The sequence below is a fragment of the Panthera uncia genome (genome assembly GCF_023721935.1).
Source record: "Panthera uncia isolate 11264 chromosome A1 unlocalized genomic scaffold, Puncia_PCG_1.0 HiC_scaffold_17, whole genome shotgun sequence".
Lineage (NCBI taxonomy): Eukaryota > Metazoa > Chordata > Mammalia > Carnivora > Felidae > Panthera > Panthera uncia.
Genome location: NW_026057577.1, coordinates 59,433,129 through 59,447,338, shown reverse-complemented (window position 1 = coordinate 59,447,338; position 14,210 = coordinate 59,433,129). Strand labels below are relative to the sequence as shown.

The 14,210-nt window shown below is 37.1% G+C and overlaps 1 protein-coding gene across 1 annotated transcript in view; it reads right to left on the bottom strand.

Moving 5' to 3' along the window:
• Window positions 1-14,210, bottom strand: part of MSH3 (mutS homolog 3) — a 187,079-nt gene that overhangs the window by 153,458 nt on the left and 19,411 nt on the right. Inside the window, exons 6-8 of the mRNA XM_049649725.1 lie at window positions 13,884-14,001; window positions 12,117-12,262; window positions 7,413-7,579 (exon numbers count right to left, since the gene is read on the bottom strand). Coding sequence (XP_049505682.1) covers window positions 7,413-7,579; window positions 12,117-12,262; window positions 13,884-14,001 — 431 coding nt within the window. The remainder of the gene's footprint in view (window positions 1-7,412; window positions 7,580-12,116; window positions 12,263-13,883; window positions 14,002-14,210) is intronic.

Here is a 14,210-nt window from a genome sequence, read left to right as displayed (position 1 = left end):
AGAGCACTTGCGTTGTTGAGGTGTAATCAGGAAAAAAAAAAGAGGCAGTCTTCAAATGAAAGTAGAGGGCAAATCACTTAAGTTACACTGTGGTTCAAAAAGAAAAAACTGTGGTAAAAAGCTGAGTCTACAAAGCACATAACAGTATAGAAAAAATAAACTACTGCAAAGAACCTGGTCCTTAATGGGGGACACATCCCACTCAAATTAGGAGGAACGATTTATTTTCAGACAAGAACATCATCCTTTGTACCAAAATACTGTTCACTTCAGTTTACTAGTTTTATACATTTGCCTGATTTTAATTTCAACTTTTATTTGGACTACTGCTACAAAAAAAGAAGATATAAAGTTAAAGCACTAAATTCTAAGTTTTATAAATATTAAAGTCACATTCTAACACAAATACTTTAAATCAAATTGGGTGGGAAGGTTAGCAAGAATTGTTTTCTTTACAACAGGTATTTTGGGGGCACCTGGCTGATTTGGTTGGTAGAGTATCCAACTCTTGATCTTGGCGTCATGAGTTTGAGCCCCAAATGTTGTGTATAGAGATTACTAAAAAAAATAAACTTTAAAAAAATAGATTATTTTTACTTTTACAAAAGACATGTACTACCCCAGTAATTTGACAAATTTACAAGAAGAAAATTCTAACACAAAATACTAAATAAAAGGAGTCAGTAGGCCAAAGTAGATAAAACATCAAAATAAAGCACAAATTCTTCCCGCTAGTGCCCAGCATCCTCCATGAAACAGGTACAGTCCTCCCCTCTGTCCATAAACACACTGGCATGTAGCAAATGTTCGCTAAGCAGTTAAGTGCTAGATTCTGTCCCAGGCCACTCTTTGCCCATACACACCCAACACCCCATTCAACTCACTGTTCACAATTCCCTTACCCCATCCTGTGTTCACACTCCCTTGAATGCCCTCACCTTACCCAGATTCATCTTCCCACCAAATTTAGGGACTTTTTGGCTCGTATCTGCCTGCCACCCAGTGTTTGATACATGCCACATTTACTTGGTTCCCAACAACTCCTAATAAGAATCATACTGAAATGACTTCATATAAGCCCAAGGCACGAAACTTACTAAGCTCTGACAAAACATATTAGAAGAGTGCAATCACTAAATTCAGACCATCAAGTACTAGCCACTTAACATTTCATACGTGTGGAACACTTCCTCTTAACCAAGTTAATCAGTAATATCTATTTTTTTCCTCTCATCCTTCAAAAATATTTGATACTTTTTAACTAATGCTAAATTCAACTAATGACATTAGCAAGAAGTTGGACTTTAGCCATAACACAGATACCTAATTTACATAACAATTGCTCTGATAATTTATGCACATGGTCTCAAAGTAATAATCTCACTTTAATACTGAAACTACAAAACATTTTCCATTAAAAATTTGAAAATCAAAGCATGACAAAGTAGTACTTAATCTCCAATACAATTTAATAAAAGAGAAACACAAAATTAAAACATAGCAATGGTAATTTCAAATATCTATAAAAGACACTCAGATGGTACAAATCTCCGTTATAAACAATCACGTCAGATAATGGTTTTGACTAAATTTTGAAGATGTAAGGCCGTCTGTGGACACAAAAACATAATAATGTATTTCTCTTTCTAACACTGGAAGTATCCACAGTAGGAGTTATTCTTATTCCCCAACATCAAGATTTGAATGTTTTCTTCAAATAGGCAGCATACACATCTACCTTTGAGTAAATCCTAATGTGTTCAAGCATGGATTTCCTAAGCCAAATTGCTTAGATCACTGTAGTACTGAAGGTCATTCTTCTATAGATACTTCATAAGTGATCTGGACTGGTTAGGGTTAATTTATAACCAACTATCTTTGTCAATATCATGCAGCTTCAGAAAATTTTAACAGTCAATACTCTAAAAAATTAACACATACCATTGGCCATATCATTTGCAACAGATAAATAATGACCACATATCCCTGCTTTGCCCTGGCTCTATACCCAGCTCTTTTATCCCCTTCCTTTCCATTTCTTTCTATTTTCCTTCCTCCTACTCCCAGCTATGACATTCTCCAGACTCCCTGTACGTATTCTTGTTGCCCCTCAGGGAAACGGGTTTTGTTTTGTTTTGTTTTGTTTTAAGTTCAATTCTCCCATTTAGGTAGTAGACTTGCCTCTTCTCTTTTGTCATGCCATTCTTTTGCTCAGAAGCCTTACTGACTTCCATCAGATTCCAGTCGCCGTGGCTGGATTTTATGGTCCTCAACGCTTTCTTCCCCATTACTCAACATGAAAGTTCACCTCCAATTAGAAAAAGTGTCACCTCCGTCCTCACACCTCCTCTAGTATTTCCAGCCTGTGTGCCTCAGAGCTCATACTGTTTACGAATACGTACACGTGTGCACACACACAGCACACCCTTCCCTCCTCCCCACTACCAATTCAAAGCCTCCCGTCCCGCAAATGTTGCCAGCCCAGCCCACCTCCTACAAAAAGCCTTCTTTGGCTGTGCCAGGGCCCAGGAAGCCCTCACCTCTCTGAACACAAAATTGGGCACCATCTGCTCTGTTCTTCTGATTTGCTTCAAATATCACTTTCTTTGAGAACTATTAAACACAGCCTAATATTTGTCTATTGTTTTCGATAGTTTTCCTCTCAACCAGTTTTATAGACATATAACATCTCTAAGCTAAAGCGACCTTAAGTGCAACTAATATAGGGTTGAAAATCATCCTTCTCCCTTTGTTTCTCTCTATATATTCTTACAACAAATGGGAAAGGTAACAAAAAATAGTAAAAATGATTTCCTAAGATCCAAACCAAAACTTCATGAACATATTTTACATAAATAAAAATAACCTAAGAAAAACTATTTATCATTACTTAGAAACAATTTTATCTTAGCGTCACCTTTCACTAATATGTAGTTATTCTTAATTACCATGTGATACAAAGTAACTAAGTCTACCTGGAGATATAAAAATAAATGTGAAGGTTCTGGTACTCTTTAAATGATAATTCACAGAATAGAAAATCCTTTGGAGACCCCTTGTGGCCAAAGATTATAAAAAAACGCTAATACTTTAAAATGCATATTCCATTAATTCCAAGCCATTCTTCCTTTTCTCACACAGCTTTATTTGTTCTTCAATATCAATATATATTAACCGGTAACTGACAAAAACTGCTATTTTTACCTTCAGATTTACAGAAGAAAAAGAGTGGATTCTAAGTCTGAGACACCAGAATCTACCTATCACTGTTTAAAACAGGCAAAAGTCCAACAAAAACAAAATGGGCATCTGGGTGGTTCAATCGGTTAAGCATCCAAGGTCAGCTCAGGTCATGATCTCACAGTTCTTGAGTCAGAGCCCAGCATCGGGGTCTGTGCTATCAGTGCAGAGCCCACTTTGGATCCTCTGCCCCCTCTCTCTTTTCCCCTCCCCTGCTCATTTCTCTCTAAAAAATATATAAACATTAAAAAAAAATTTCTTCTTGAAAATTCAAGGCTATATGGTTTACTGGTAGTAAATATGGAACAGAATTTTGACAGGCTATGTTGTTCATACATTAAAACTATTCCCTATCCTTGTTGCTGATTTTTGTTCTTTCTTAAAAAAATATGGATGGAATTTTATCTCAGATTGATAAAAGCTAAGTTATGAATGTAAAATGGACTCACGAGCACTCACGGGGAAATTAAGGCAGGACCACACCTGACACAGTAAAAATAAAATAAAAAAAAAAGTGAATTAAGTGTTAAATGCTAAAAATTAGATTAAATTTTAAAGAAAATCAAAATGGACTAAAATACAGATGATTACTGAAGTAGTTTCAAAATGGGGAGAGATCCAAGTACAAAAATAAGAGAATGCTACTGTAAGCATGAAAAACTTACTTGGTCCAGACAGTATACTAAACAACCCATAGAGGGGCGCCTGGGTGGCTCAGTCGGTTAAGCGGCCGACTTCGGCTCAGGTCATGATTCTGCGGTCCGTGAGTTCGAGCCCCGCATCGGGCTCTGTGCTGACAGCTCAGAGCCTGGAGCCTGTTTCAGATTCTGTGTTTCCCTCTCTCTGACCCTCCCCCGTTCATGCTCTGTCTCTCTCTGTCTCAAAAATAAATAAACTTTAAAAAAAAAAATTTAAAAAACCCATAGAAACAGTGAATTAAAATATAATCAAAAATGTTTCTTAAACAGAGTCAAAAACCAACAACAAAAAAGAGGAAATCCCCAAGAGCCAAAAATAACAGGAGAGACATTTGTTTCAGAAGGCTGGAAGTGGGAGGGGCACCTGGGGGGCTCAGTAGATTAAACATCTGACTTCGGCTCAGGTCATGATCTCAGTGTTCATGAGTTCGAGCCCCACGTCGGGCACTGTGCTGACAGCTCAGAGCCTGGAGCCTCCTTTGGATTCTGTGTCTCCCTCTCTCTCTGCCCCTCCCCTGCTCATGCTCTGTCTCTCTCTCTCCTTCAAAAAGAAATAAAAACATTTTAAAAAAATTTTAAAAGAAGGCTGGAGGTGGGAGATAACACCATAAAGGGCCATGCATAGAGAGCAGAATAAGAAGGCATTCCAGAAAAGAACAGGGAAGAGGCAATATTTAAAAACACAATGGCAAATAATAATAAATAATAATCATACAGTTAACAGACAGCTTGCAATCTATAGAGGGCTTTCTATGCCAGCCACTATTGAAAACATTTTACTTGTATTAACTTATTTAATACTCAGAATAATCCTACGAGGTAAGCACTCTTATTATCCCTATATTAAAGAAAAGGAGGAGAAAAAAAAAAAAGGAAAGGAAAGGAAAGGAAACTGAAGGACAACACAACACAGTTGAGTAAGTACTGAAAGTCAGTAAGGTGAAAAGCCAATTTTCCAACCCAAACCCTACATCACAAGAGCTACAATATTTGCTCAACTTGTGAATCTCTAGCACTCCATGTGTCCATGGATATAAGTCAGCTTTAGACACTCACGGAAACGGGGATTAACTTTTGACTTTGCTTAGTCTAAAATGCGAATAAAACAAAAATTACATGAGCACGGGAAAATAGGAAAAGTTGTACACTCTCAATGCTAACTAAAGAAATACAAATAAAAACAAAACAAAGGCAGCATCAAATTTGGGAAAGCCCACATATGACACCAGAACTATCTTTTAGTATGCCAAATGCCTTCTGAATTTCATTTGATGAATAAACATTTAGCAATATCATAGGCAATGCTGCCGCCAGCCAAAAAAACTCATTTTTGGCAATGTTTTTGTGGAATATTTTCACCTTTTATTGAATTTTTGCCTTTATTATTTTGTTTTTAAAAAGTAGAAATCAGAAAAATGGAAGTATTCATTCAATTGATCAACTTTAGTCTCTGTTATATCTAAGTCAACTGAATATACACAGTTATAAAGAAAAATGAACAAAACTAAAACCACAAAATATTGGAAATAAAGTTTTAGAAGACTTTTAAAAATTTTTAGAAATTTTATTAATTTTTTTAATTAATCAGTCTACTGTGTCAGTTTTAGTTATTCAGGTTTTAACTCATTGTCAGAAAAGGATTATAAACCAAATAAGGGGACTTGATAGAGAATTTTTCACCTATCCAGTTGGCAGAGATTGTTTACATGATCCATTGTAAGCAAGGTTCAAGCAACTCTCCTGTACTGTAGCAACAGAAGTATAAATTGCTATTACCAATCCTAAAGCTTTATAAATGTTTATACCCTGTGACCCAGTAATTCCACTTGGAGGAATTTAGCTTAAGGAAATAATCAGAAATGCACACAAATATTTCTATGCATGGATACTCATCACAGTAATATTTGTGTAAGTTAAAAAAATGAACATAGCATAACAAAAGGGGAATAAATTATCCATTTACATGACTGAATGAGATGCAGTCATTTTGTTTCCATTGAGTACCTGCTGAAATATCAGCAGATGAAATGATGTTCTCTAGAATTTGCTTCAAGTAAATAATCTAAGAAGAGAGGGAGTAGGGATATAGATGAAATGAAATTGTCTGAGTTGAGCAATGTTGAAGCTGGCTGATGAATTCATGTGGTTCACTACACTATTTGGTATAATTTTATATGTTTTCCATAATAAAATAAGATAAATTTCCCTTTAAAAAGTATGGAGGGTGCCTGTGGGTGGTTCGGTCAATTAAGCATCCAACTTGAGCTCAGGTCATGATCTCAAGGTTTGTGGGTTCCAGCCCCACGTCAGGCTCTGTGCTGACAGCTTGGAGCCTGGAGCCTGCTTCGGATTCTGTGTCTCCCTCTCTCTCTGTTCCCCCCCAGCTCGCACTCTCTCTCTCTCTCTCTCTCTCAAAAATAAATAAAGATTAAAAAAAATTTTTTTTTAACTATGGGAATTTTAAGTAAAAATACAGGACACAAAACTGATTTTGCAACATGAATCCAACTTCATAAATCAAAAAATGTGATATCTATGCATAGAATTAACACACCAAAACATTTAAGAATAACTATCTCCGGGTTATAGGATTTGATTTTATTTTTAGCTCTTCATTTTTTTGGTAACTCCCAATTTTTCCTAAATGGTCATGGATTAGTGTTATAATAAAAAATATTTATTATGAAAGCTACTTAGAAGTTCAATTTAAATGAAAACGTGACACTCTTAACTCTAAGAACAAAAAAATAGTTGGAACTTCACTTACCCATCAATTTGACTTCCTGATTTGTCAATCTACTAAATAAAAATCTTTATGGGCTTTCCTGCTTAGTCTAAAGTCCAAATTCCTCAGTACATAGTCCTGTCCCCTGGAGCCATTGCCCGCCTTTCCAGTGTCTTTTCTCCCCATATACTCCTCCAGGTGGCAGTATGGAATGGTCCCAACAAGGTACCTTCATGCTGTCACTTAACATCATGCTTTGTGAATCTTGTTAGATATGTACACATCTGCCTCTCCTGATGGATTATAAACTCTGCCAAACATGGACGACAAACACATCCTCTTCCTCTGGATGCCACAGTGCCTAGTACACTGCTGCATAAGTAAGACGTATGACATTAGATCTAATCAATAAAACTCCTGGACACAGCCACAAATTAAAACTTTCAGCATTTTCAAAATTAAATAACCTTTCTAAGAAATGAACTCTAAATTACCTCTAAAAACTGAAGATAAATTACTAAATAGTATCATTAAACCGCTCTAACAGTCCTACATTAAGGTGATATTATGAGTAATTTCCTTTTCCTTTCTTTTTTTTTTAATTTCCACCACTACTGTTAAAATACTTCTGTAAGTAAAAACTTGTTAACAACTTCAATGAGTTTAAATTTAATGAGTTTAATTCCCAGTCTGGGAATTAAATCTGAGTTTCAAAATCAGTAGTATTTTCCAATGATGTGCCAACTCACCGAGCAGCTGTGGCTCTGTGGATAAGCATCTCTGTTTGCTCTGACAAGTGTGAGGGGAGCAGTAGCTCCACGGGCTGCAGGCACAATATCCGAGTTTCGAGCTCCAAACGGGAAGCAGAGTCCTGGAAACTATCAAACACGACCTCACCTGTGGCAGGCTGCACTCCCTGAAAACAAAAATGCAACATCACAGAAAACATATTTTTCCCAAATATAACCTTGACACATTATAAACACACATGGAAACAGTAAAGAGGATACACTCTCTAGTGTGTAGTCCAGTTCTAAAGTGTTTGAAAACCTGTGTACTTTCCAAGATTCTTATGTAAGAAGTCAGATTCACCAATATCTACACTATGCAAGAAACAGCCTGAGCCAAGTTTTGGATCCAACGAACCTGACAGAATGACTCTGACAAGTCACCAAACCCTCAGTTTCCTCCTCTAAGTGGGAATAAACCAGCCGACTTTCATCTTCAGGTCGCTGCAATGGTCAGATCATAAAACAAACACGAATGCTTTATAAACTATATAGTACTGTACAAATAACAGTTGTCATCACTAAACAGTAATAAGTTCCTAGTAACATGGCCACCAGAGCAGTAGTAAATTTCTATTTCATTTTATAAAATTAATCAATAAAAGTATAATTTTTCCAAAAACTAACACAAATATAGCAAACTCTGAATGAATCCCAAGTAGAGAGTTTATCTAGGGAAATAACCATAAAAACTAAAAGCTACCCCCTAGCATCCCAAGCCAATATAGCAAAGATAAACTGGAAAAACTCATGGTTTGAGAAAGGAGAAAAAAGGTAAGAAACCTAGCCAAGGTTGCAGAGTGATAAAGTGGTGGAAACAAGATCCAAGTGATCTCACTCCACAGGCCACTCTCATGTCCTCTGCTGATGGTAAATAAATGCATGGGGGTGCCTGGGTGGCCCAGTCAGTTAAGCGTCTGATTTCGGCTCAGGTCATGATCTCATGGTTTGTGAGTTTGAGCCCCACATCAGGCTCTGTCCTGACAGCTCAGAGACTGGAGCCTGCTCCGGATTCTGTGTCTCCCTCTCTTTCTGCCCCTGCCCTGCTCACCCTCTGTCTCTCAGAAATAAATAAAAATTAAAAAGAAAGAAAAGAGAAAAGAAATGCATGGCACTGGGGCACTTGGGTGACTCAGTCGGTTAAGTGGCCAACTTTGGCTCAGGTCATGATCTCCCGGTTCATGAGTTCTCGCCCTGCGTCAGGCTCTGTGCTGACAGCTCAGAGCCTGGAGCCTGCTTTGAACTCTGTGTCTCCCTCTCTCTCTCTGCCTCTTCCCCATTTGCACTCTCTCTCTCAAAATAAATAAATAAACATAAAAAAAAAGTGGGGCACCTGGGTGGCTCAATCAGTTAAGCATCTGACTTCGGCTCAGGTCATGATCCCAGTTTGTGAGTTCAAGCCCCGCATTGGGCTCTGTGCTGACAGCTCAGAGCCTGTAGCCTGCTTGGGATTTTGTGTCTCCCTCTCTCTCTGCCTCTCCCCTGCTCATGATCTGTCTCTCTCTGTCAAAATAAACATTTTTTAAAAAATTTAAAAAAAAAAGAAAGAAGAAATGCATGGCACTAGTGACAGATGGTATAAGCTATACTCACCCCCATACTCAAACATGGCTGACAGAAGGTCAACTGGCATGGCTTCTTTGGAAAACAGCGTCATATTTCCTAGCAAAGTCGTAAACTCCATACTCCTAACTCAAATCCTTCCTAGGTATATACTCAGGGTATACCATAGGTATACCACAAAACGTGCACAAAAAAGTTTATAACAGTATTCTCTGTACAACCAAAACCGAAAAGAACCCACATGTCCATCAAGAGAAGAATGAATGAACTGAAAATCATAAAATATAATATGGCAATGACAATGTAAGAACTACTACAGTAACACAAATAAATCTCATATACAAATACTATATGAGAGTAGTTTGCAAGCAAAGGAAGCAAGACTCCAAAAGACACAATATGTTTACATTTGTATATAGTTTAAGGAGGTAAAACTAGAACTAAAAGCAAGGAAATTATTATCATACAAGTCTGGATTACAGTTAACCTCTGCTGAAGGAAGGGGGCCCTTCTCAAGGCAATGTTCTATTTCCCAGAGGAAATATTTCCTAACCCCTAGAGTGCTGTCTCATATTACCGGAATTAAGCACTCTGTTTTATTAATTTTTCTTTTGAATATTTTATAATTTTTTGAAGTCCCTCATTTTTGGCTCAAAGTACCTCCTTAATGATAGCTGAGAGGCCTTCTCTAGTGCCCAGATAGCTGGACTGTAAGTATGTTAGTATACATAAGTAAATTTATCTCCCAATCTATCTAGCATTTACAAAAGCTATTTATAGAAGTTCAAGTAACAAATTTATCAGACAAATTCCCCTCTGCCTTTTTAACTATTTTTCTAATGTTTATTTTTGAAAGAATATGAGTAGGGGAGGGATAGAGAGAGAGGGAGAATGAGGATCCCAAGTGGGCTCTGCACTGATAGCAGTGAGCCTGATGTGGGGGCTTGAACTCAGGCACCATGAGATCATGACCTGGGTTGAAGTCAGACACTTAACTGACTGAACCACCCAGGCGCCACCTCCCTGCTTTTTTTTAATTAGAGAAATGGTCTATATTATAATGCCTGCAACATCTATTACTATGTGACACTAAGAAACACAAAGTTAGTCTGTATAAAACCATGCAATGCCCAGAATGAAGGCAGAGGGCCTAATTGCAGTGATACTATCAATGCTAAAGACTTTGATTTTAGACTAACTGCCAATACCCAAAAGATAGCTCCTAGGTAGTGACACTCATCACAACAGGGCAAAAGCCAACAAGAATAGTACTGAGGGTAAAAAAAGAACAGATCTATTGTAGCCACACTGAGTTTGAGGAGTCAGGACAAATTCTGAGTGCCGTGCCCAGCAAAAAGATAGATATAAGAAGCTAGAGGTCAGGAGAGAGGTGCAGCCTAGACCCAGAGCTTTGGATGTCATCAGCCCAAAAGTGGTCATTGAGAACAAGGACAAGACCCAAGAAAACACTTGAGAGGCAAACTATCATTTCTCATTTTTTCACATCACAGTTCATACACAACGGTTAATTCTGGCGGCAACCACTCAGCACTAAAGAGGAATCATATACATTCAACTCTATTCTTTAGGCTGAGTTTCAGGTAAATATAAATTAGCAAATTACATATGTTAGAGCTTAAAAGCAAATAACCTTACTATTTGTAAATAAATCCAATTGCCTGTGACTAGATAAAAAGTGCTTCTCAAAGATAAAAAAAAAATTTAGAAAAAAAAATCATTCAGAGCCACCCAACAGTAATGCAAACTCTCTGAAAGTTTATTGGTTAAGCAAAGGTCAAGTTAGCAGAGAGTTATCCCCCCAAAATAAGGTATTAGAAGGCACTTTGGAGGGGCCCCTGAGTGGCTCAGCAGTTAAGCATCTGACTTTAGCTCAGGTCATAATCTCATGGTTCATGGGTTCTAGCCCTGTATTGGGCTCTCTGCTGTCAGCACACAGACTGCTTCGAATCCTCTACCCCCCTCTCACTCTGCCACCCCCTTCTATCTCTCTCAGAAATAAACACTTGATTAAAAAAAATTTTTTTTAGGGGCGTCTGGGTGGCTCAGTCGGTCGAGCATCTGACTTCAGCTCAGGTCATGATCTCACAGTTTGTGAGAGTTCGAGCCCCACATCGGGCTCTGTGCTGATGGCTCAGAGCCTGGAGCCTGCTTCAGATTCTGTGTCTCCTCTCTCTGCCCCTTCCCCACTCGTGTTCTATGTCTCTCTATGTCTCTCTCTCTCTCTCTCTCTCTCTCTCTCTCTCAAAAATAAATAAACATTGAAAAAAAATTTTTTTTAATTTTTTTAAAAAGGTACTTTGGAGACATTTGGGTTGTTAAGAATTTTTGCTGGAAAAAAAAAGAACTGTGTTGATATTGCAGCGGATTGCAAAAATTAGAAAATAAAAACCAAAGAGAATTAGTTATTACTTAGGCAAAGAGTCCTACTTTTTCTTTAACAACAAGAGAAAAAGAAAATCTAATAGTTCTGAAGGGCACTAAAAATTCTAAGGTTTTGAGCCAAGTCCATGTGGGTCTGTAAATGGGCAAATTTACTCACAAACTGCCAGAGGGTAAAATCAATAAAACCATGATTCACAAATTATATTTCTCTAGAAAACTGACTGTAAGTATTCCTAACGTTAATTAAACGTGGAGTTTTGCATTGGCCAACTATCGTTTCCCCTTAACTATCCCCTTTACTCCAAATCTATATACAACAATCACAAAATCATGCGTTTAATTTCAAATCCCTAGAGGAAATTTGTAAAACCCTTTGCTATCCATACATAGAGTTGGCTTAGTGTTTTATTCTGCTCTGTTTCTTACCTATATCTATACCTGTCACTGTGTCCATCCTGAACCCTAAATGCATAGAGCACATGGACAGAAACTACCTGGATGTCTCCATAGTATAGAGTGCCAAGTAGCCATATGAGAAAACTTGTAACTAGTGATTTAACATATCACATTATGAGGAAAATATTTTTCTAGTAAGTTACTTGAGGGCACACTTGATCAGTCTCATTATAAACCATACAAGATTACTCACAGAGATACCATGAACATCTATCATTCATTCTTCACCTACAAAGTACTTACCACCATTCCAATGAAAATGTTCCCCTTTTTTTTGTCCTTAACATTTTCCTGATCTTCACAGATACACAGAAGAAAGTTGGTAGAATTATCAGTCACTATCTCATCGACATTTATAGCATCATCCAGCTTGACTAAAGGATTCACATGTAATAATTATTAAAGAAAATTATATGCTACATTCCCATTAACTGCTTTCTCCTTTAAAACAATGGTTCATTGTCCCAGACATTTTTGCTCTATGCAAAATCTTCCACACAGGCTTCATTGTTCTGATTTACTCTGATTATAGTTACATGCCTTAACTCCCCTGAGATATGCGACTCATGAGGATAGACAGCTATTATGTTCTCACTTCCCAAAGAGCCTAGGAGAGTACCCCCTGGGGAAGCTCAAATATTAACCCTCTTCTTTACTTGGATAACATTGAGACTTGAATCCCATGATGCTTAATTCCAAAGCATGAATACACTAAAATAATGTAAATTACTTTCCTCCTTTAAAGTGCCTAAAGCTTTCAGAAATAGCAAGAGAATTTTTAAAAGACATGAAAAAGAAAACCAAAAAAGAAAACAGAAACATAGTATGTGTACATGTGTATGTTTGTGTGTGTGTGTGTGTTTAGTGAGTCCATTAATTAAATTCTCAGGGGTAAGTGTTGAGTTGGGATGAAGTCAGTCTGGAAACAACACAACTTAGGCAACAGCAGGCAAGAGCAATAACAACACCAAAAGAGAAGCAGGGAGGTGTACCTTTTTAGGAGCAGGCTTTAATAAGAGACGCAAGTTCAGGTAAAAGAAACAATAAAATTACCAGGTTCTTACAGCCTGATCAGCTTAGAACAGTACAGAATTGTTCATGGTTTTGGGTCTATTCTGAGTTGTACCTATTCGTAATCTTATTGGAACAAAATGGTCTTGCTGATTTGGGTAGAAGCAGGTTTCTAAATAAGTAGGTTTGTATTAAATCATAAAAGAAATGTTTTCACACTGTATCTTTTAAGACCTTATCTCTACATTTTTTTTTGAGACCTGACCCTATCCCACAGTAAACATTTTTTTTTGTTTTTTTTTTCCACAGTAAACATTTTAAAATGCATCTTTGTCCCATTTCATATATAGTTACTGGGTTTTTAAAAAATAGAATTTTATGATTGTGCTATTAGAATCATTTTGCTTCAAGTAATTCACTAAATTAATGAATGACTATAAAATTGGGGGCAATCACTGTGCACACCGAGGGTTCTCACAAAGTGAGAAAGGTTCACCCGCAACCTATTTTTAAAATAATAAAATTCTTATGAAGCTAACAATTAATGAGGATGGCCTACTATTACCTCTCATAAGCAATTAACTGTGTGTTAACTTCGTAGTTTTCTTTTCACATTCTGAAGTTAACAAGCTGTTTTTTAGGTCTTGTCTTAGGGAGGATCTCGAGGGGCCTATAGGCCCTAAGCATCTAACTACCACCCATACAGTGTAGGGAAGATGCAATTCAAATCAGTTGCTAACTTGCTATCATCTTTCACCAGGCTCTCTTTTTTGCTCTTAAAGTATGACAAACTCCCCTTTTACTATGGCATTTGAAAATGCTTGTTTCCAGCCATTCCCAATCCCTCCCTCTTCAGTAGTGCACTAATCAAAGGTCAAAGTAACTAGATTACCTTATCTCACCAAAAAGGTACCCATTCAAAGAACAGTTAAGTAAAAATGTTATTTAAACAAAGCCATTGTAATATTTAAGAGAAAAATTACTATTTGAAAAGGATATCTTCTCCAATAAGTGTAGATTTTGTATAAAGAGCAGTCAATTTCCGGGAAAAAAGTGAACTTTTGTTATCCCCAATGGCCTTTAATGCCGCAGTTTCAGTCTGCTTCACGACTCCCACCTTCAACAAAAATAAGAAATACTGAATATCAAATCTGATGGAAATTTCTTTTAAAGAAACACACTTCAAGACTTAAAAGGTTAATTCTGAAACATTTAAAAATAAACACCTTAGTCCACAATGTCCACATGTCGGGCTTAAGAAGTAAACACTACAAGGAGCTTTCAAGTGAACCACTAAGAAACACTCTACCACAGATGTATATATAT